This window comes from Microcaecilia unicolor, chromosome 7 (assembly GCF_901765095.1).
Source record: "Microcaecilia unicolor chromosome 7, aMicUni1.1, whole genome shotgun sequence".
In the NCBI taxonomy this organism is placed as follows: Eukaryota; Metazoa; Chordata; class Amphibia; order Gymnophiona; family Siphonopidae; genus Microcaecilia; species Microcaecilia unicolor.
In genome coordinates, this window is record NC_044037.1 from 1897574 (window position 1) to 1921434 (window position 23861).

Genomic DNA, 23861 nt, shown 5'->3' on the forward strand with positions numbered 1-23861 from the left:
GTCCTTGTCAATTTCAGCCTCTGCAATCAGCTTTGATGCATTTCCAAGATTGAAAAGGACCATTTCTACTGGAGTGGTAGTGGAGGGCATTTACACAGTGGGGACCTGGCACTGCTTTGCCCAGATGCCAGCTGGTAGCAATATGTGAAAAAGTGTACCAGGCTTGGCTTCATGGGAAGGAAGGGGTGTGCATCTCTCACTCCCTGACTCCTCTCCTCCCCACTAAATATAGAGAGCCTGAGGCAGCCAAGGCCACTTGACAGCACAAAATGCTGTGTTGACCTGACAGTGACTAGGTTTCCATTATGGACTACTATACATACATGTAGATTGTTGCTGGGATTGGGCTAAGAGAGGGAGGGCTTTGCAGAAACTAATAGCAAGGAGACTAGCCCTTGTCCTGAGTCTGTAGGGTCATTTCCCCATTTGGACCAGTGAATGCAGCCTCAGCACTGATATATGGCCTTCACTGAAAACTGGTTCTCCACCTCTGCTTCGTAGAACATTATAATGGTATTTCCACCGAACAGGCTGTGCTGCTATTTTCCCTGGGAGAATTTGTGATGATTCCTTCCCTCAAGATGGATGTTTTCACTAAATGAGCACAACTTGTTTTATTTTTTCTCTTGGAGGGTAAGCAGGTTGGTTGTCCCCACACATGAGTGATGTCACTGAATGAAACTTCCTGAGCGCTCTCACGTGCTGTACTGAGCACAAGAAAGCACCACATCAGCATCATGCTAGGACCCCTCTGTCTTTTTTTTTTTTTTTTTTTTTTTGTACGTTTCTTTTAATTTTTCCGCAGCTACTGTTGTGCATCAGTATTGGATGCACCAAGCAACATCCGTTGTCCTTAGTTTCAGTTTTACTGTAGCTAAATTTTCTCATCGTCTGTAGAAGAGAAAACAGCTGGTGGCTTAAAAAAGTGCTCCAGGTATTGAGTGCATGTCACCGACCAGATGTGACAGCTGGGAGAAGTTGCCACCCAAAGATCTTAGTAATAGAAAAAAAAAAATATGGAGGAGGAGTTTTCTACTGAAATTTAGAGGTTACGACCAGAAAGAGCTCAGGAGCTGCACCAAATGCTAATGATACATAAACAGCAGAGAATCATTGTCCTTGAAGTCTAGGGCTAGTAAAAGCCATGGGAGTAAACCATCCTTGATGAAGGCAAAGGGTTCTGCTTCATTGGTATTGCCATTTGTTCATCCCCAGTGATGCATGGTGTAGAGCTGGGGCTTTACAGGCTGCTGCTCTACGTCATCCTAAGATTTCCCCTACAGAGGGCTACTTGGTCGTAGAAGAAACTAGGGAATACATTGGTCTCAAGGACCAAAGTCAGAGCCCTCAAAACATCTTTCTTCCAGCTCCGCATTATACTTTAGTGGTAGCAGCTTTTCAAGAGAAATTGGAACAGAAATTTCTTGAAAGCTTTCATCCCGTGAGCATCAGGACACAACTCCATCTCCAAGAGTACCTCATTGATTGCATTTATGTTTATATTTGGGCATTTTGCTATTGTTATGCTGTTTACAAAATTGTAAGTTTTATGCTACTGTACCTGTTCACTGCCCTGCGTGAATCTCTTCATAAAGGCAGCTAATAAAGAAATAAGAAAATTAATTAAACTAAGTAAATAACTGCATTGATAGCAATGCAGATGGAGGTACAACCCATCCTGGAGACACTTAACCTGGTGATATCACAGAAGTACTAATTGGCCATTTTCAGAGGGTTTCATTTCAAGCTGAGGTGATTTTCTGGCATTCAGAACACATGCTTTAAAAAGGGATATTTTTGTTATGTCTTTATATTACTGGTAAGTTGCTGTGTGATTTTTATAACTTTTATAAAGAAGGGATTTTTAAATTTTTTAAATTTATTGCTGCTGATGGTTTTGTTTTCTCTAGCTGTAATACTGCACTTCTGGAGTCATTTCCCTCGCTCATTACCCCAGCTCACACCCCCACCCCTTTGTTCAAACTTGCTATCTATTTTGACTCATCAGTTAGGGAGTTGGATTAGATATACTTAGAAGGGAAGGGAAAAGGAAGGATGTAACTTGTCAATTTTTGGTTATCTGTGAAAAGTGGACCCTTAAGTTATTTGAGGCTCTTGATTAGTAATATCTTATGAAATCTTTGAGGTAATTCTATAATGGGAGGCCACATTAGACTGTTCATCTCGTAAATACATAAATGTTTTATAGTCTGAAGGGATAAGAAGCTAGTCGATAGTCCACTAACAGATGAACGAGCAAACAAACAGGACTACACACAATCTGTGTAGAAATTTACGGGCTGATAATCAAAATGATCTAAGTGGGCAGGAGAGGAGAGGTCGCTCAGCTACCAATTTTCAGCAGCACTTAACCGGACAATGCCTCTCAATATCGGCTCTAATCAGCCATCAGAAAAGTGAGGAGGTCGGGCCGTATAGGGGGCTCAGAAACTGTCTTAAATTCGGCTGGTTAGTTGTGAGGGTGTCGGCACTAAATTTCGGCCGTCGGGTCCCAGCCCAAGTGTTCTGATCTCTTTCCTTCCTCAAAACCCATCACTTCCAATGGTTTTCTCCCTCCTGGTTTTCCCTGTTATTTTCATATATATCATTGTGAATGGTATCTGAACATTAAACAAAATGTAATGTATGTGAAAGGGAACCTGAGTAATACATAACACAGATTTTAAATTACTTCATTTCTTTATGTAAGGAACGAATTTATCCAATAATATATCATCCATGTGAAAAATTAATTTGCCCCCAACCAATTGACCAAATGTAACTGATGATTTGTTGATTGAACACAGCCAGGCTTGATTGCAGGCAGCCTTTTTGAATCTAAACCTCACAAGAATATTTTTACTGCTGTAATTGCCTATTGCTCATGTTTGATCTATTCTTACTGTACACCGCCTTGAGTGAATTATTTCAAAAAGGCGGTAAATACATTTTAATAAATAAATATGCCACAATGAAAGGAAATTCCAGGAGAGATGAGAAAAGTTGTTGAAATATATCAGTCTGGAACGAGTTACAAAGCTACTTCTAAAGCTCTGGAACTGCACCCGAACCACAGTGAGAGCCACTATCTCCAAAAGGAGAAGACTTGGAACAGTGGTGAATCTTCCCGGGAGTGGCTGGCCTGCCAAGGTTATTCCAAGGGCATAGCAAAGTCACAAAACATCCCAGATGAACATCCAAAAAACTGCAGGCCTGTCAAGGTTGGTGCTCGTGACAGCACAGTCTTGATAGCAGCGTGTTTTCTGTTGTTTGTTGATGTCTCTGCCACTTTCAGTGTTTCAGTCCACATTAGCAGAGGCTCAGTTAGGAGGGATGGTTGAAATCGTGTAGATGGAAGAAATCTGAAAAGTATCAACTGCAGAGTACCTTAGGTGTATGACAGAATGTTGTATTCTGGCAGTTAGGAATTGAGTTTAAGCTCTGTGCAGATGATATTGTGTTGATAGTGCCCTATCATCTTGGTGATATTTAATAGAAGTTTAGCATAGTTTGGGAGACGGGGGGTCACGTGATGCCTGCTACCTAAGTGGCAGCAAGAACTTGAGGCTCCGTTCCCACCCTGCTAAAACCAGCTATATTACAGGATTAAACCCTTGAAAAAGAATCGGGCGTGAACTGTTTACTTCGGGATCATCTCTGGAGCGCATTGCAGGGGGTCCCGACACGGTATGCCCCCAAGAGCGCATAAAAAAGCAACGAATTCTACAAAGCACGGCCACAGCAAGATGGCGGAGCAGCGGCCTGCCCAGAGCGCGCCTTTGACGGCGAGTACCGACTGGGCTCAGGAAATCTCGCGCTCAGTGTCCGCTGCCCTGGAGGACAAGTTAAATAAGCTACAATCGGCTGTGGACGAGATAAATGAAAAATTCGACTCACATTCAGCAAGGCTAACGGAGGTGGAGAATCGGCTGTCCGCAAGGGAGGATGAGGCGCAGGGCGCAGCTACACAGCTGGCGGCACTCCAGAAAGAGTTGGAGGCAATGAAAGAACGGGTTGAGGAGCAGGAAAATCGCTCCCGTCGGAACAACTTGAGAGTGATAGGCCTCCCCGAAACAGTGCTGGACAAAGACTTATACGACTTCTTTTCTAGATGGCTCCCGGAACACCTGGGCATAGAGGAGCATGGGGGCCATTTTGCCTGCGACAGAGCGCATCGGATGGGAGTGCGGGGAAACGATAAAGCCAGGCCCCGCACAGCGATAGCACATTTTGTGAACTGGCAGGCCAAAGAGAAGATCTTAAAAGCCTCCAGGATCAAAGAGGCCTTACAATACGAGGGCCACCGATTGCTGTTATTTAATGATTACTCGACGAGAGTGGCGTTGTTGCGGAAGGCAATGGCTCCCACGTGCACCGCACTGCATAAAAAGGGGGTACGCTTTGCGTTAGTGTACCCAGCTAAATTAAAAATCTGGGCTGATGGAAAGACCATCGTACTCAATGACACAGCGGCAGCACAAGCGTACCTGGACAAATGTAATCAGGGTGCGGAGTCGGGTTCTGGAAGACCAGACTAGAGCAACTGAACAGATCCGGCATGGAGGATATGGGAGAGCCATGTGCCAAGTTGGTGTTAGAAATGATGGTTTGATGCAGATGAAGCTGGGTGAGCGTGGAAAAACGGGGCTGTGCAGGAGCTTATTCGCCTCTCCCTTGGACTGAATGAACGTTGTAATAATTTTTAAAGGGGCCACTGGCATGGAGTATGGGAAGTTGGAAATGTTCGACATGTGCAGTGGGCTAAAGGGGGAGGCGGATGCGTATTTCAGGCATTGGAACTTGGCAGGCCCTCAAAAAAGGTTCTTGGTTTGGGAGCTACGGTTGGAGTTGGGTACTTGTTATATTTGGGGTGTTAATGTTCATGTTTATAGCAGATAAACCTGTAATATTTAACTTACTGTAAGGAAGAACTGCGAGGGGGTGGGGGGAGGGAGGGGGGCCTTGGGAATTCTTGAGCTGATTTGGGTAGGCGAAGGAAGCGGGGAAGGAATATGGTACGGGAGTGGGAGGAAGAGGGGAAGGGGGGAGGGAAGAGGGGAATGAGTGGGAGTATGAGTGGGATTATGTGTGTGGATGTTAGGGAAGTTTGGGAGGGAGGGAACAAGTTTTGGATAAAGGGACTGCAAGGAGTAAGAAGCTTTTTGGGATATGAGGGGACCGCAATAAACACAAGATGGCCTTGGAGGAGATATGGGAAACATATCGGGGTGGCAGCGATAAAGAGAGCGCGATCTTGCGAGCCCTGCTGGGAGGCTGGCAAGGTATATATTCTGGTACAGCAGGTTACACAGCACACTCATTTCACGTATGGGTAGTTTGAAACTTATTACGCTCAATGTGGCCGGCCTACACTCACCAGTCAAAAGAACTAAAATTCTCTCTTGGTTGAAAAAAGAAAAGGCTGACATTGTATATCTTCAAGAGACACATCTTACGGCCCTAGAGCATCAAAAGTTGAAGAGGGGATGGGTTGGGGAAGTAGGCTATTCAGCATATAATTCCAGACAGAGGGGGGTGGCTATCTTAATCCATAAACAACTCTCATTCCACTGCCATAAAGTGATTCAGGATAAAGAAGGCAGATATGTATTGGTCATAGGAGAACTATGGGGACAGCAACTGCTCCTTTGTAACGTATATGGACCTAATGTGTATTCCCATAGATTTTTCTCAGATATAGTGGCACGAGTGATACCATATTCTAATTATCAGATCATTATGGGGGGAGATTTTAATACTGTAGCAGACCCTACTAACGACTGTAAACCAATAAAGCCCAGAGTGCGAAGCTGGGGGGATAAGGGGATTCCTTTTGTGACATCTCAGCTAGGGTTGGTAGATATATGGAGACTCTTACACCCTCAGGACGAGGAGTACACCTTCTACTCCCACCCACATAACGTATACTCTAGACTGGACTATCTACTGGTAGCGCCTTCCCTGGTCTCCAGAATTGTAAAGGCAGAAATAGTGGACAGTGCACTCAGTGATCACTCGGCAGTTGAGATGGCGATTTCTTTTGCAGCTGGGCTGGGTGAAAGGGTGTGGCGCTTTTCCCCCTACCTTTTACAGGATAGGGAGTTTCATGAATTCTTGCGTCTTAAGTGGCTGGAATATCAGGAATATAACAACACGCCAGAAGTGAGTGCTGATACCTACTGGGAAGCCTCTAAAGTCGTTATGAGGGGCCATATTCTTGCCTATGTGGCAGGAAAGAAAAGGCAAAGGGAGGTAGAATTGTTGAGGCTCTCGCAGGAATACCATCAGTTAAGGAGGGCACATATGCAACATATAAATGAGGCACATAAGGCACAGCTGGTTCAACTTAAGAAACAGATTGACGACATTTTACACATGAGGGCTGAACGGGATATATATTTCCAGCGCTTTAAATTACACAAATGGGGCAGTAAGGCAGGCAAACTGTTAGCTAATTTAGTGAGACCACCACGAAAACGGCAAATAATTTCCTCTATAAGGGATATGCGGGGGGAGCGGTATAGTACAGAATCCCAAATTCAGCAACAGTTTGTCCAGTATTATAGTTCCTTATATGAGGCGAGGGGTTTCGACATTACTCAATACAAAGAGTTCTTTAACGGGTTAAAGATACCACGACTGCGGGAGGAACAATTAGAAGCTTTAAATGGGCCGGTGACAGAGAAAGAGATAAGATTGGGTATCAAGTCACTGAAGCTTACCAAGGCACCAGGACCGGACGGGTTTGGACCTGAATATTACCGAATCTTGAGCGATTTAGTGGCGAAACCACTTGGGGCATGGTTTAATGGGATGGTACACGATGGCTTAAATATACAACCCAACGTGGCACATATAGTGCTATTGCCTAAGCCGGGCAAAGATCCAGAACAGGTGGGTTCCTACCGCCCAATTTCTCTGCTGAATCAGGACGTTAAGATATTGGCAGCCATTCTAGCAAGGCGATTAAATCAGGTCCTGCCCGAGCTGGTCCATGAGGATCAGGTAGGCTTTGTGCCAGGCCGCCACGGCTCCATGAACATCATCAGAGCTTTGATGGTCATCCATAAATTTCGGGGAGAAGGGGGGCTAGAGGCCATTGTTGGATTGGATATGGAGAAGGCCTTCGACAGTATATCTTGGCCTTACCTGTTTGAGACACTGGGCAGATTTGGACTTTCTGGTCCGGTGGTGTCCTGGATCGCGGCCCTTTATAGAGGTCCTAAGGCGCGGTTGATGGTTAATGGAAAACTTACTGAACAGTTCCCCCTGGGACGGGGCACCAGACAGGGGTGCCCCCTTTCTCCCCTTCTTTTTCTGTTGGCAATTGAGCCATTGGCCATAAAATTGCGTAATGCTGCACACATAAGGGGACTCTGGGTGCGCAATAGAGAGTTTAAGGTGAACCTTTTTGCCGATGACATACTTTTGTATTTGGCCAATGGTCCCAGAGATCTGCCTGGAGCACTCCAACTAATTGGGGAGTTTGGAGATCTCTCAGGATTGCGAGTGAACTGCGACAAGTCGGAACTGCTCCCGTTGGCAGGCATAGAAGGAGATCCAGGGATGGAGGGCCTAGCAATAAAACCAGTAAAAGGGGCGATGAGGTACCTCGGGGTTTTCCTTAGTACAAATAAAAAACTTTTTTATAAAAAAAATGTGACAGAGCATTTAGAGCGCATTAGGCAGCTATGTGATAATTGGAAAGAGTTGCCGCTCTCCCTGATGGGTAGAGTAGCATTGGTTAAAATGATTCTCTTGCCCAAAATTCTCTATCCCATACAGGCAGCCCCCATTTGGGTGTTACGGAAGGAGGAACGTTTGTTCCGGTCCATTATTATGGGTTTTATCTTGCGTGGGAAAGGAGCCCGGATAGGATACGTAAAGTTGTCACAGAGAAAGGAGAGGGGGGGACTGGGCCTTCCCGATTTACGTATGTATAACGTGGCGGCGCTTATGCGCTTCATTTATGAGGGGGTTATTGAACAACAGAGGTATCTACCAGAGGGAGGGTTGGAAACCTGGAGTAGGCCTTGGTCCTTTATTAATCTCATACATGGCGGTAAAAGCAATGATATTAATATTGCTAGCAGAAGGGAGCCCCTGGGACCTATGAGACGAGCTTGGGGGTGGTGGAGAAGACAACAACAAAAAACGCCAGTGGCCTCACCCTTCATGAGCCTTGTAGGCAATGAGGCGTTCCGGCCGGGGATGGGTAGAACGGCATTTACCACATGGAGGGATAATGGGTGTAGGATTCTGGGGCAATTATTAGTTGATGACACGGATGTTTTCGACACGTTTGACAGGGTTAAGGAACGATGGGATCTGACCAACAAAAATATGTTGCAATACCTTCAGGTTAGGCATTACTGGGCCACACTGAGAGCAGAATATGGGGAAGCTTGGACATGGGGACCATTAGACCGGATTCTTCTTAAAATCCCATATCAACTAAATGGCTTATCGACTTGGTATAAAGTGTTGAATGAAAATAGGCGGGTAGAGAAGATGCAGCAGTTGGTAGAGAAATGGAATGGGGAATTGGGAACTACGTACACTGAACAAACGTTTCAAAAGTTCTTCACGACTCTATATGAAATGGTCAAAGTGGCCGATTTGCAGGAGATGCAATTCAAGATCCTACATAGGGCACACATCTCTAGGGCTAAGGGGGTACAACTAGGACTTTGGGAGGATGATCGCTGTATTAAATGCCATAGGTGGGGGGGAACGTTGCTGCACTCCTACTTAGAGTGTCCGGCACTGACGCTGTGGAATGACGCCATACAGGTGATCAACACTGTTGTGCGACAGACACTGGAGTGGGACTATGCAACCTTGTTGTTAGGAGACCAATCCCTTTTAATTAAGCAAGGCCTAACACAACCTTATAGGAGGTTGATATATGTCACCTTGTTGCTGGTAAAGAAAACCATTTTATATTTCTGGACTGCTGAAGAAGGTGCATTAGGGGCAGTGTGGAAGTCGAGAATGCGGGAGGTGGGCACATATGAGAAGCAACTTTATTCAAAGGCCACCAAGTCAAATACCAGGGCGTATGCTATGTTGTGGGCGGAGTGTTTAACTACACTTACCTAAAGATGGAGATGGGGAAGGGTGACGAAGGCGAATGTTGGGCTGAATGGGGGGGGGGGGTATGATTGATGAGGCTTTGGACGGTGAGTTTGCGGGAGTACAAGAATGTATGACTGGGGGGAGTTTCTGGAATTATAATAAATAAAACGCAATGTAGAATGTTGTAGCAGCACACAGCTTGATGTGGATGCAGATCATTTATATGGACCTGTTGTTTTTCTTTATGCTGTATGTGGAGTTTTTCAATTATGTTATATGTAGCTACAACTTGTCATTGTGTGCATAAAAATAAAAAATAAAAAAAAAAAAAGCATAGTTTGGGAGACTTTCTGCAATGGTTCTACGAGAGTGAGGTGAAAATCAAGGCATTAGTAATCCATTTAAAAGCCAAATATGGTCTACCAGATAACTGTGCTGCTAGGCTTCTTTGTAGAGCCAAAAATCATAATTGTTTCTTCCCTTTTTGTTCATCTACACTGTCGTCCTATTTGGTTCTGAATTGGACATGCTTACAAAGCCTATTACTTGCGTATCTGTTTATATCTTTCAGCCCAAACTATCCCTTACACATCATCTCGTAATTTGAGTTCTGTAGACGCTTTACTGATTGGTTCTTCCCCAACCTAAACAGGCTGACCTCAGGTCCCACAGGCATTCAGCATTCTATTTCTTATCTCCTAAATCCAAGTTTCTTTTTATTTACTATCCCACCATGCAGTGGGATATTTAGATTAAATATTTAGATTAAATATTGTAAACCACCTTGATGGTAATCAAGGTGGTTTACAATATTTAATCTAAACAACAAACCAAACTGAATAATGATACAAGACAGAGAGTGGGAGAAAGTGGGTAGAACTCTATTGAGAAGAAATGGAGAGGGGCGAGCAAACAAAAGGTAGGTGCTTATTAGGCTCATTTTCAAAGCACTTAGCCTCCCAAAGTTCCATAGAAACCTATGGAACTTAGCCTCCCAAAGTGCTTTGAAAATATGCCTCAATGTGATCCTGGGAGGTGCCCCAGGTGGCTCTTAAAATGAGAGAGAATTGAGAATAGGTATCATTGTAGAATGACCTTCCCACTTGCATATGGTTTTTCCCACTGGCCTTTAAGGTATGAGGAGTAGTTGCTTCTGGACAGTTGGGTTGACCTGTGACACTATAGATGGCCTGTATGTTTGTTCTATCCTATTTTTATTTTGATGTTCTTTTCGTTTAATGTGTTAATTTTGATTTGAGATTGTGCATCATTTAGATCCATGTGTTTGGTATATGTGATATAGAAGTTTTAAGAAACCGTTAAATTGTCACGTCCCTCGCCTGTCGCGCTTCTCACCTGGGCACTCCGGGAATGGCCGCCTCTCCCCGTGTCGTTGGCCGGCTTGTCTGGCTTCCGCTCTCGATCGACGGCCATCTCGGCTACGCTGCTTCCGAGGGCCGGCCATTGGGCTTCCGGTATCGGAGTCCTCGATCATGGTGCTGGCGTTTGTTAGCAGGCTTCTCTTCCGGTCGTGGAGCCCGGGATGCGAGACCCCGCCTTGGGATCCTCTGGTTGGCTGCGGGAGGCTAAGCTCCGCCTAGGGTCTGACGTTGCACTATTCCTGGAGGCTCCTCGGTTGACGTCTCCTACAGTCTCCAGCTGTTTCTCTCTTCCCTGATGAGGAGGGCTATTTAAGGAGCCGCCTTTTTCATAGTCTTTGCTTCGGCTTCTCGTCTCTGAGGACTTAGCTCCCGCATGCTGTTTCCAGACAGTCTGCTATTGAATCTGACTTGCCTCGACCTCTGCTAGTTTCTGACAATCCCTGCTTGCTGCCAACCTCGACCTCTGCTAGTTTCTGACGATCCCTGCTTGCTGCCAGCCTCGACCTCTGCTAGTTTCTGACGATCCCTGCTTGCTGCCAGCCTCGTCCTCTGCTAGTCCTGACCAGCCTCGGCTGCTACTCTCAGGTCCACTGCCTGGTCCCTGTCCTCTCTACCCTCGGTCAGCCCATCAGCCCCCGCGATTCCAGAAGTCCCGTCGGCCGCCTGCAGCTGGGAGCTCAACTCCCGGTGAACGGCGGTCACCGCGGGCGAAGATAGGGGGTTGGTCGGCTGTCCTCTGGAGGACTGCAGTTCTAGTCACCTCTGCCCTCCGGAAGGACCCAAGGGCTTACATAGACTTGCAAACCAGACAGGAACAAGACATAAATAATGGTTAATGGAATTTGTACACCGAGAAGTGTGCTTATATGAAGGTAGATCTAGACTGAAAACTTTCCTTGTGGTGGCAAATTTCATAAGTAATTCAGAGAATGTTTTATAAAATGAAGTTGATCCATTGGTTATGTGTTTGTATAGAACTGCATGATTCTCCACACTTAGAATATTAGTGTTATAAATAAGACAGCTTTCCAATCACATGAGCAGCAGCAGCAGTTTTTTCAAGTAAAGGCAGAATTGAGTCTACAGTTCTGATATTGAAAGAACATCATTGGTCACCCATGAGGTTTCACTCTTGTCTGTCTGTCACGATGCTCCAGTCAGCAAGAATTTCCATCTGAAACAATAGAAGCGTGCTTTTCTACTGATAGCACCACAGATTGGAATTTGTTGCCAGTAAGGAGTCACTTAGAAGCTGTGTTTCCCAAACCTGGTTTTCAGGATATTCACAATGAATATTCATGAGAGAGATTTATGTGCAGTGGAGGCAATGCAGTCAAACCTGTCTCATGAATATTCGTTGTGGATGCCCTGAAAACCTGACTGGTTGCGGTGCCTCCAGGACCAGGTTTGGGAACCACTGACTTAGAGCAAAATTATTAATTTTTTAGAAAGAAATTGAAAGCCATATATTTAGCTTGGCTTATATAACTCGGAAGATTTCAATATTGGTTTGCAGTAGAATGTTAAATTTTAATTTATCTTGTTAGTTTTTGTGGACAGGGAATTAACTGCATCTGAGTAAATGTGTTTACTTTTATATCAGATTACAAATGTATTGTTGTAGCTGCTTAGGAATGGCAGGATAAATCTAATAAATGAAAATGTATCTCCCTGAAAAGTCAAAGGTTCCTGCAGACAGACTGTCAATCCTTAGAGCCCTATGAGTGGTCTCTGAACTGAGGAGCAGCAAACTGGATGTTCAGAAACTGGGGGAGCACCCATGGTAAATCTAATCCAGCTCATCTAGACAGAATTGTTCTGTTTCAGGAGAGGATCCTAAGGTTCATTTTCTCTGAATTGGGGAAATGGTTTTCTATATGCATGTCCCTCAAGTAACGAAAAGTTCCAGAACTCGGAAGAGACCGTAGGACCATGCTTTCAATAGACCACTGTTTTCTGAGACAAAATGGTTTCCACCCGGTGGAGTTTGTGAATCTGGGGAGCAATGCTGCATTTCAATATAGGGTCCCTCTAGCCCTCATAGACTAGACATTTAAAGGGGTAGTATTTGATTCCCCTAATCTACCAAATAGTGGAGATGATGACGGTGTCCGAATTCAAGAAAGCCTGAGACAACACAGAGGATCTCTAGGGGAAAGGAAAAGATTGGAAAAGCCATATATGGTCTTTTATCCACTATCATTTTCTCTGTTTGTTTCCTGTTAATTTGCTTGAGTTTCTTCTGCATTTCCTAGAGTCTGACCTCTCAACTGATTCTTTTTGGGTTCACTGGAGTGCAAGAGGTGCTTACCATTACCATGTAGAAAGAATATTCATTTCTGTGCAGCCTTTAATTGTCTGATTCTATCAAGGCTTGCTTGAAACTTCTCATCAGCCCTTCCATACTGTCCTGAGACCAGGTCCTTTTGAGCTATTAGACTCATGGAAGCTGAAGAATCTGACCTTGGAAGGTCATGTATTGGCAGTCGCCAATGTGGAGGTCAGTCTACACATTTGTACCCTGATGCAACAGTAGATTTGCAAGATCTCTGAGGTTTTAGAAATCAATTCCATCTCCACCCCTCCTCCTTGTTTTATTCTTTGCAGGTAATAATTTTATTTTTATTTTTGTTACATTTGTACCCCGCGCTTTCCTACTCATGGCAGGCTCAATGCGGCTTACATGGGGCAATGGAGGGTTAAATGACTTGCCCAGAGTCACAATTTGCTGCCTGTGCCTGAAGTGGGAATCGAACTCAGTTCCTCAGTTCCCCAGGACCAAAGTCCACCACCCTAACCACTAGGCCACTCCTAATAGACATTTTGCTAATAAAAGCAAGTTGTTTGCAAGTTGGTATCATTGTTCTGCTGTCCCATGTGTGAGGACTGCTATTCTGTTGGTTCTTGGAGAAACCAAAGTTGCCTACCTGTGGCAGGATCCCAGATCACACAAACCCATCCACTTTCCCCAGAAGCTGGTTTTTTTTTCTTCTCTCTGTTTTCAGCCATAAACAGAACTGAGGGAGATCTTATGTGACCACATTGATACGGGATATCCTCACATGCTTAGTAGAGCATGTAAGAGTTTTGGAAGTTTCACATTCATTGTTTGGACCTGTCCAGTGACATCACCCATGTGTGTGTATTCTTGGTGAACATCTGTTTCTGGTAAGGAACTTTGCTTTCTTGTGTGCAGTTGCTTTTAACTCTTTTCTTTCCTTTGTGTAGTGAACTCTACACTACGGTATTGGACATGTTGAGTGTACTGATCAATGGAACACTGGCTGCAGACATGTCCAGCATTTCTCAGGGAAGCATGGAGGAGAACAAGAGGGCCTACATGAACCTAGTCAAGAAGCTCAGGGTAAAGAGCCAAACCCCTATTCCTTCCATTTTAAACTGTTAACCCCTGGCCAGCTCCTCACTTCTGCCACCTCTTGTTGTTGTTTGCCATCCTGTCATTTCTTATGTTGCACCTTCTTTTTTTTTTCCTGCCATTGCTGTCTTCACTGCTTTCTCCTCCAGTTGTCCTTGCTGATAGTAACATAGTAGATGACGGCAGAAAAAGACCTGCACGGTCCATCTAGTCTGCCCACGATAAACTCATATGTGTATACCTTACCTTGATTTGTCTGTGCAGCAGTATTTCCCGCCTCCCATCACCGGCTCCGGTACAGACCCCGTATAAGTCTGCCCTCCCCCATCCTAGCCTCTCAACCACCAACCCCTCTTCCCCCTGCCACCCAATTTCAGCTAAGCTAAGCACTCACCTCACTCCCTCCTTCCCTTCTCCACATGTCATTGCTCACTTTATCTTTCCTTTTTCCTCACTGTCATCACTGTCTGTCTCTTGAAGTTGTAGCCCACTATATCTGCCATCTCTTATTACTTGCCTTGACTCCTCCTCTCATCCTGTCATCATATGCCATGACCCTCCACCTCTTCTTATTTTACCCGCCTTACTACTAGTTCCTCCTGCTGTCATTGCCTGACTTTCTTTTCCTCTTTTTCTCTCCACTTCCTTCTATTTTTAAATGCTTTACTTCTCCTGTCATTGCCCATCTTGCCGTCATTTCTCTTTGCACTCCTCCTTTCTGTCATTGCTTTTGTCCCCTTTTCTTTCTCCTGTAACGACTCCTGCTGCTTCTTGTTTTTGGTTGCCCTACCCCCTCCTCCTTTTGTTGTTGCTTGCCTAATGTTGTCCTGTCCTTCATAAGAACATAAGTTTCCATACTGGATAAGATTAAAGATCCACCAAGCCAAATATCCTGTTTCCAACAGTGCTAATCCAGGCCACAAATACCCAGCAGGATTTCCAAAGGTAACTACATTCCATGCTACTAACTCCCAGGTCTACCTTAATGTCAGTCTATTGACCAGGAATTTTTTTAATTCATACATTTTCAAATTAAACAAGCATATAACGTGCATTTAAGAAAAAAGTTACAGTGAAAGAAATAATAGAAATAAGTAAGAATTTAAGAATTATTGTTTGTTTGTAAGCCACATTGAACTTGAGTCTACTTTGGGCTAGTGGGTATAAATATCATGAATAAATAAATAAATCCAGGAATTTCCCACTAATGGAACATTGTAACACTGAGCTTACTATAAGCCCGCCAAAAAAAGGAGGAGGATTCCAATAAGAAAGAGACTAACATTCAATGAAAAAGAAAATACAAAGCCACAAAGGCAAACTAATGAAACCTAGATATACAAATACAACTTTATGGCTTCTGTCATTCTTAAAGAAAGCTGCACAGAACATTAATTATCAAGAAAAGCCCTAAGTTGTGTTGGTTCATAGAAAAGGTATCTAGTAGAATCTAACTGTATTAAACATTTACAAGGAAAACTTAAGAAATGAGTGCCTAAAGCTAAAACTTCTTTCTCTTTTCCTGTTATCAGGAAAAAACCAAACCTTCCCTCCCAAATACATCTTTTCATGGTTCTTAAAACAGTCTCATCACCCAGTCTTTGATTCAAAGATGAAAGTCACCAAGAGTGTAGATCTAACACATTCTTCTTCTAAAGATCTTTCCAATAACTGTGGCATTCAGATTAGTCTTAGACAGGTTTTCCTGTTGAGATTCCAGATGCTTCTTAGGCAAGATATACATATGAGAGGTAGGGGGTAAAGCTTCTTTAGGGACCCCCAAAATGTCCATTAAATATTTCTTAAACAGTTGCACAGGTGATACACTAGCAGTTTTTGGGAAGCTAATGAATCTCTAATTTAACCTCTTTGAGTAGTTTTCCAACTTTCAACCGTATTTATTTATTTACTTACTACATGTATATCCTGCCTTTATCCAGGGCGGGTAACAATGGTCACATACATAGTCATATGAAGATGAGACATGATCGGTAAACTGGTTGTAACTGAAACGAAGGGGGGAAAAAAGAAAACAAGTCAAGCTAACAATACCGCATCCAGATGTTACTTCTCTTGTCTGAACCTCCTGTAATTCATGTTGGATGGTCTCTACTTTTCCTCTCCAGTTCATAATTATTTGCCTCCTGGGTGGCTAAACGAGACTTAGTCTTGTAAGGAATTATCCATTGCTGACTTGTTAACCAGTAAAATCTTCTCTAAACGTGCCACTGCTTCCCAAATAGAATCTAAGGTGACATTGGTAAGTTTAATCAATGGAGTAACTGAAAGTTCACAAACCTACCCCTTTATGGAGTCCAAAGCAAGATTTTCTTCTGACTGTTGCTTCCCACAATCACCTTGAGATTCAAGGGAAATCACGAGGGTCATGGGAACACCTCCAGCCATCTTGGACCTCTCACTCGTGGCGGCGTCTGTCTCTCCAATAACAGTTTCCAGGCTCCATAGGCTCCCCTCAATCGATGAAGCTCTATCCGCCGGTTTCCCTAGCTCCAGGGTCAGCATTGACTTCTACGGCAGCATAATCATTCCTGAGTCATGAGGGGGAAGTTGCTCCTCCAGGCTGAGCGAACGAACCACAAACTTCACAATGAAAGAGGAAGGGAATGGTGAAGACTCCAAGGGGTAGGTTTGCGGTTTCCCTTTATGCGTCATCATTTTAGGAAACTCTAATCAGAGTCAACACAAGGAAAATGTCAGACGGAGCTACATTCAGCGTGTGCCAAGGATGCCATCTTAGATTCTTTCCCATGTCATCTTTTTTTAAATTAAGCTACACTGACTGCTTGTGCTAGATCCTCTGGCAGCATGTTCCAAAGCTTAACTATGTGTTTAGTGAAAAAATAATTTATTCTATTTGTGTTAAATGAATTACTTCATGACTTTGCACTTTTTTTGAAAGAGTAAACAATTGATTTACATTTACCAGTTCCACTCCACTCAGGATTTTATAGACCGCATTCATATCTCCCCTTAGCTATTTTTTCTCCAAGCTGACGAGCCCTAATCTCTTTAGCATTTTCTCATAGGAGACTCATTCTATACCCTTTTATCATTTTGGTCTCCCTTCTCTGTACCTTTTATAATTCTGCTTTCTTTTGCCTCTAATTTAAATGATTGATGACTGGTAGTAGATCTGCAGTTCCATTTTCCTTTCCTTCTTGTCGCTGCCCATCTTGCTCCCTCCTCCTTTTCTTTCATTTTATCCTAGAAGCAGCCTAATGGTTAGAACAGCAAACCGAGAACCGAGGAAGATTATTCAAATCCCACTGCAGTTCTTTTTGTTGTTGTTGTTTTATTGGCTTTTTTAAAAATTAGTATTTAAATTTACATTCAAAATAAATAGAATAACGATAAAGGTTTACTACAAAGAAAGAAATAATTCAAAGCAACAAAACTAAATTAATTCTATGTAGTCCACAAATAGAAGAGGGTCTTTTACAAAGAGTTGGTAAACTCAATGCGGGCTTACCGAATTCTAAATCAGGACTACTGTCAGCCCAATGTGGCTGCCAGCGGTAGTTCCACCTTGAGTGCGTGCCATTTCCAGGGGAAAAGAAAACTCTTGGAAATGACTTGCATGGCAGAAACCCGGCGGGAGTCGGGCATCACCATGTGCTGCCCGGTTACAGCCAGGTTACTGCAGGAGCTCTTATGGCCACCTCAGTGGGTGGCGGTAAAGAGCTTCCTGCTGCATGGCCATGTTTGTCTGAGGGCTTTTTACCCGCTGCGGTAGAAAGGGCCCTGGTGTGCAGAAAAAATGGCCCACACCACTAGCACAGGGCCTTTTTTTCTGCAGCTTGGTAAAAGGACCCCAGAGAGAGAAGTAAGAGTCCATATCCACGAGGAAATGGGGAAATTCAAAAGAAGACATTAAGTTAACAGCAAGTTGAATGTCAGGACTTATTGAGGTGAATCAGTCTTCATTTGTGGCAGAGCCTTTCCCTTCCAAGAAAAACTGCAATTGAGAGACATCATAAAATACATATTGATGATTATCAAAATGAATAACACATTTACACAGATATCTCAATTGAAACTTAGCACCAATATCTCATGTTGTCAGAGGAAGAGGAATTTGCCTACGTCTGGATTGAGTGGACCTTGCCATATCAGGAAACATGGAACGTTTTCCACCAGGAAAGTTCAAATCTTTAGACTTAAAGTGCAGATGCAGTAAAACATCCTTATCTTGGTTGAAAACAAAAGTAACCAGCAAGATTGTCCTTGCAATAACCTCCTTCTGAGATTTTTCCAAAGTACCAGTCAGGTCCAAACTGAATGCACATTGGCCAGGGGTTGATTGTTGCTTTGGAATTGAAGGAAAACCCTATTTAAACACTTGCAGATAGTTATAGAAAGCTTCCCTTGATGACATTGTAATGAATTGAGGAAAATTCACCAGGTGCAAGTTCAGTTGTTTTGTGTACTTTTCAAAGTTCTCCAGGATAAAACAGGAGACAGTCTCGAATTAGAGTACTTGGAGCCTGTTTTAACTGTTGACCTTGGCCTGTCATCTCCTAAAACTCTCCCTCATGGGGTTTTTAGAGCATCTTCTACTTTTGAATCCTGGCTGCATTTTCACCTACAGTTGGCAAAACCGAGACACATACCTTTGTGTATAGTGTCCAGAGCAGTCCAAATAGAGTCTAAAGACATCTCTTCAGGCTTCACCAGAGAGTGAACGCCAACTTCTGGATTTTCCATCTATTAAGTCTGTTAGATTCAAGGCTTTATTTTCTCACTCTTTTTTTGTTTCTGGCTGTACATTTATGGAATAATCTTCCATTTGATGAAGTATTGTTCATTCTGTAAAGCTTTGAATTCTGAGTTTAGTAATTCTTAGTTTACTTTAGTTTATAATGTTATGTAATTTTTTGTGGTTTTAATAATATTTTTGTTGATTTTTTTTGTACATTCCTGATGTTTGTAATCAGTTTTCTTTATTGTATCTCGCCTTGAATCTCAACTTGAGGGAGTTGGCTGGTGATAAGTCTGATATAACAGGAGGATTAGCTGGGCCAGCCAAGGCTGAGCATAGCATTGCTGTCCAGCATAGGGCTCTTCCTCATGTGCTGCACAGCGGAAACGCCCGATGTGACATTCTGGTGCGTGAACTGCAAAATCTCTGTCTGCTAAAGTGGAGGAGCAGACGAGCTGGAGGAATCCTGGAACTTCCCCTTGCGTTTAGGCATGAATGAAAAATGTAAGGCGCACTAAAGTGAAGGTCAGGACGGAGCTCAGTTTGCAGTGTCCTTGCTGGCTACCATCTTGTCCCTCCGAAACCACTGCGGCTCTTTCTGATCGTGAGTAAGCCATTTAACTCTCCACTGCCTTAGGTACAAACTTAGATTTTGAATGTAATGTGCCTTGAGCTACAACTGAAAAAAAGAGATGACCAGAATCCCTTCCCTTTCCTGTCATTTTTGCACCCTCCTGTTTCTTCCCTTCTCTACCCTTAGTTAAGCTCTGGAACTTGTCAGGGGATTTGGTAACGGTGGTTTGCATATCTGGGTTTAAAAAAGGTTTAGACAAGTTCCTGGAGGAAAAATCCATAGTCTGTTATTGAGATGAATGTGGGGGAAGCTACTACTTGCTCTGGGATTGGTAGCATGGAATGTTGCTATTATTTGGGTTTCTGCCAGGTACTTGTGTCCTGGATTGGCCACTGTTGGAAACAGGATACTGGGCTAGATGGACCATTGGTCTGACCCAGTATGGCTGCTATTACATTCTCTCCTTCACTGTTACAGCTGTTTCATGCATTTCTTTAATGGCTGGTTATATCTTTTTTTTTTTCTCTCGCTCTCAATTCCTCTTGTCTCCTGAGGTTTTTATATTTCTCTTTTCACATCCCTTTATACATGGTCCCCCCCCCCCCCCCCCCCCCCCATTTTCAGTATTCCATTGTTTTTCTCCTCCCTTACTGTCTTCTCTTGTGATGCTTTACAGAAGGAGCTTGGGGACAGGCAGTCAGAGAGTCTGGAGAAGGTTCGGCAGCTGCTTCCTTTGCCCAAGCAAACCCGTGATGTCATCACCTGTGAACCTCAGGGATCCCTAATTGACACCAAAGGCAACAAGATTGCAGGTTTTGACTCTATCTTCAAGAAGGAGGTTAGTGTAATGTAGCTCACCAGACCCATCTAATGGACCCCTGTTCCCTTCCCAGTGTAGTACTTCAGCTTTACTCATGCTTCCCTCCTGCTAAGGATGCTTCGGTCTTGCACATATATTTCAGAATTATAGTTGACATTTTGGGAACCCTTCAGAAATGTGCAATAAGGTTTTTTTGTTGTTGTTGAGTAATTATGGGGTCCTTTTACTAATCTTCCTTAGGTGCTAATGCATGCCTAACATAGCAAAGAGAAAAAAAAAACAACACATCCTGCATGAATGTGCGTTAACAGTGCATTAGTTATTTTTGGTCTTTTTTTTTTTTTTAGGGAGCATGTCAGGGGGCAGAGAGTGAGTGTTGTGTGCTAACTAGTTAGCACATCTGCATTACCATGAGCTAACACAGGAGCCTTTTCCGCCACCTAAATCGGTAGCACTAACTGTTTATGCAGTAACTTTTTTTGAAATGGCCAATAACAAAACAACTAAAAGAAAGTCGTAAAAACAGCCACACAAGGGCACTAAGGCCAAATCTAACTGCAGCTTTGTAAAAGGGCCCTGTTTGTAAATGAGATGCTATTTTGTGGGAGAGGGTTGAGGTGAGGTTTAAAGTTGGTTTATTGTCTTGGAATTTTAAATTGAAATGTGTCCTCAAAAGCGTGAATAAATAAGAGTAGCCCAGAACCTTAGGACTCTCTGGGAAATCTGTCCCACTGTCCCTTACCATCCTGGAGAATGCAAGAGTGCCAGCTGCCCCTGCCATGCTGCTGCTGCTTCTTGTTCAGGTTAGATTCTTCTTTCTCGCTCATGTCCTCTGAACTATAAACCCATAGCCAGAGGTGAGCAATGCACTTGGTCTGTTCCTTTCTACAATTGAAGCACACAAGAGATACACACACAATATCTCTGTGGGATGCATGACGGCTGCTTTGCTTTCCAGCTCTGAGGAGGAAAGATGCACAGTTAGGAGTGAGAAAAGGGCACTGATGGTAGAGCAGAGAAAGGAGTCTGGGGGTGAACATGACCATGTATGTTTCTGGAGGCTTTGGGCTCACTTGTCTTGCCAAGTATGGCTTAAGTTGAATAATAATAACAAGTTATGTGACTTAAGAAAGTTTAAAATTATTTTATTAATGAGAAATGTTTCACTGTCTCCTCCACTGCTCAAGAAAGCAAATGTCTGAAGAGGTTGAAAAAATTGGGGTAGCTTTTGCACTTTCCTTCACTTCCATGTGTCTCCAGCCCTAGGTTTCTGTGAAGTCAACAGTCCAACCTTAGGTTATCTGTATATCCAGCCTGATATATACCCTGGGAAATCTGAGAGGCAGTATTCCTGCCCCAGAACAGTCTGAGAGAGAGAGAGACCCCCATCGCTGAGATGCTAATGTTACGTTTATATTTGGTAATTGACTTGAGGAAGGAAGTTCCAGAATTTTGAATGGAAAAGATGACAGCCTTTCCGAAGAATTTAAAGCATTTTTATACAGTTTGATTCATTGACCGATTATGGTTTATTAACTGCGTTTATGAAAAGATTCGGCCAAGCAGGTGTACAGTAGGTTAATGTGGAAGGCTAAGCAAAACAGATTGAATTAGTACAGAGAAAGAAGTCAAAATCTGAGCATGGATAAATTTAATATCAGAGGAAAACTTAGTCTGGGTGATGAGGGCTTTTGGGTATTCTTTGTCCTGTGCTATCAGAGATACCTAGATATAAATTACATACAATTTTCTGCTTTTGATCTAAGTGGGATAAAATCAAATGAAATCCAGTAAGAGACAAACAGGAGGGGTTGGTAAATATGAACTTTTTCAAACTGTTTTAATTCTCTCTTTGTATTCAGGGTCTTCAAGTGTCCACAAAGCAGAAAATCTCTCCCTGGGACCTCTTTGAGGGTCTGAAGCAATCTGCACCTCTTTCTTGGAGCTGGTTCGGGACTGTTCGTGTAGACAGAAGAATCTCACGTTTCGAAGAACAGCAGAGACTCTTATTATATCACACTCACCTTAAACCTAAACCTCGAAGCTATTATCTGGAACCGCTTTCCCTCCCTCTGGAGGAAGAGGAGCCACCAACCCCTGTTCCTCTGGAGCCAGAGAAGAAAGTCTCTGAACCACTGAAAACAGAGAAGTCCAATGCAACTTCGGCCAACAGCACAGAGGAGCGAAAAAAGAAGACCATTAAGAATAAAAAGCGCAATCAGACTGCAAATAAAACTGAGGTACAGTTGGTGATAAATACACCCAGTGGCTCTCTAGAACGTAAGAGAAGCCATACTGAATCAAAGTGCTGTATCCTGTGTCTGGTTCAAATACTTCCCAGTCCATGATACTAGAGAACATGGTTTAGCTCCTACTGGTCTCCAGCCACTTCTGACCAGGGTGTTGGCTCATAAAGCTAATGCTCTGGTGTTGGCTGCTGGCTAAGCTTTAACCTCCCCACCCCCCAAAGCCCTCCCTACTTCTGGCCAGGCTATCACCTAATTCCTCCTTTATTTTGCTCCCTCCAATTTTGATATTAACAGTACTTGAAGACAAGCTAAATAATGATTAGAGCAGTGGGCTGAACAACACAGAAACCAGGGTTCAGTCCTTGCTTCTCCCACTGACACTGTCACCTTACCCTCCATTGCCTTAGATAAAAACTCAGGGAAGGCAACATAAGTATTGCCATACTGGGAAAGACCAAAGGTCCTTCAAGCCCAGCATCCTGTTTCCAACAGTTGCCAATCCAGGTCACAAATACCTGGCAAGATCCCCCAAAAAGTACAAAACATTTTATACTGTTTACCCCAGAAATAGTGGATTTTCCCAAGTCCATTTAATAATGGTCTATGGACTTTTCCTTTAGGAAGCCGTCCAAACCTTTTTTAAACTTCACTAAGCTGACTGCCTTTACCACATTCTCTGGCAACGAATTCCAGAGTTTAATTACATGTTGAGTGAAGAAACTTTTTCTGCGATTCGTTTTAAATTTACTACATTGTAGCTTCATCGCATGCCCCCTAGTCCTAGTGTTTTTGGAAAGCGTAAACAGACGCTTTACAGCTACCCGTTCAACTCCACTCATTCTTTTATAGACCCCTATCATATCTCCCCTCAGCCGCCTTTTCAGAGCCCTAGCCACTTTAGCGTTTCCTCATAGGGAAGTCGTCCCATCCCTTTATCATTTTCGTCGCCCTTCTCTGCACCTTTTCTAATTCCACTATATCTTTTTTGAGTTGTGGTGACCAGAATTAAACTCAATATTCGAGGTGTGGTCGCACCATGGAGCGATGCAAAGGCATTATAACATCCTCATTTTTGTTTTCCATTCCTTTCCTAATAATACCTAATATTCTATTTGCTTTCTTAGCCGCAGCAGCACACTGAGCAGAAGGTTTCAATGTATCATCAATGACGACACCTAGATCCCTTTCTTGGTCCGTGACTCCTAATGTTGAACCTTGCATGACGTAGCTATAATTCAGGTTCCTCTTTCCCACATGCATCACTTTGCAGTTGCTCACATTAAACGTCATCTGCCATTTAGACGCCCAGTCTCCCATTCTCGTAAGGTCCGCTTGTAATTTTTCACAATCCTCCCGCGATTTAACGACTTTGAACAACTTTGTGTCATCAGCAAATTTAATTACCTCACTAGTTAGTCCCATCTCTAGGTCATTTATAAATATGTTAAAAAGCAGCGGTCCCAGCACAGACCCCTGGGGATCCCCACTAACCCCTTCTCCATTGAGAATACTGACCATTTAACCCTACTCTCTGTTTTCTTTTAACCAGTTTTTAATCCACAATAGAACACTACCTCCTATCCCATGACTCTCCAATTTCCTCTGGAGTCTTTCATGAGGTACTTTGTCAAATGCCTTCTGAAAATCCAGATACACAATATC

At 43.4% G+C, this 23861-nt stretch overlaps 1 protein-coding gene across 1 annotated transcript in view; it reads left to right on the plus strand.

The window, feature by feature from the left end:
* Positions 1-23861, plus strand: part of MED12 (mediator complex subunit 12) — a 295163-nt gene that overhangs the window by 225407 nt on the left and 45895 nt on the right. Inside the window, 3 exon segments of the mRNA XM_030208869.1 lie at positions 13689-13824; positions 19807-19968; positions 21813-22190. Coding sequence (XP_030064729.1) covers positions 13689-13824; positions 19807-19968; positions 21813-22190 — 676 coding nt within the window.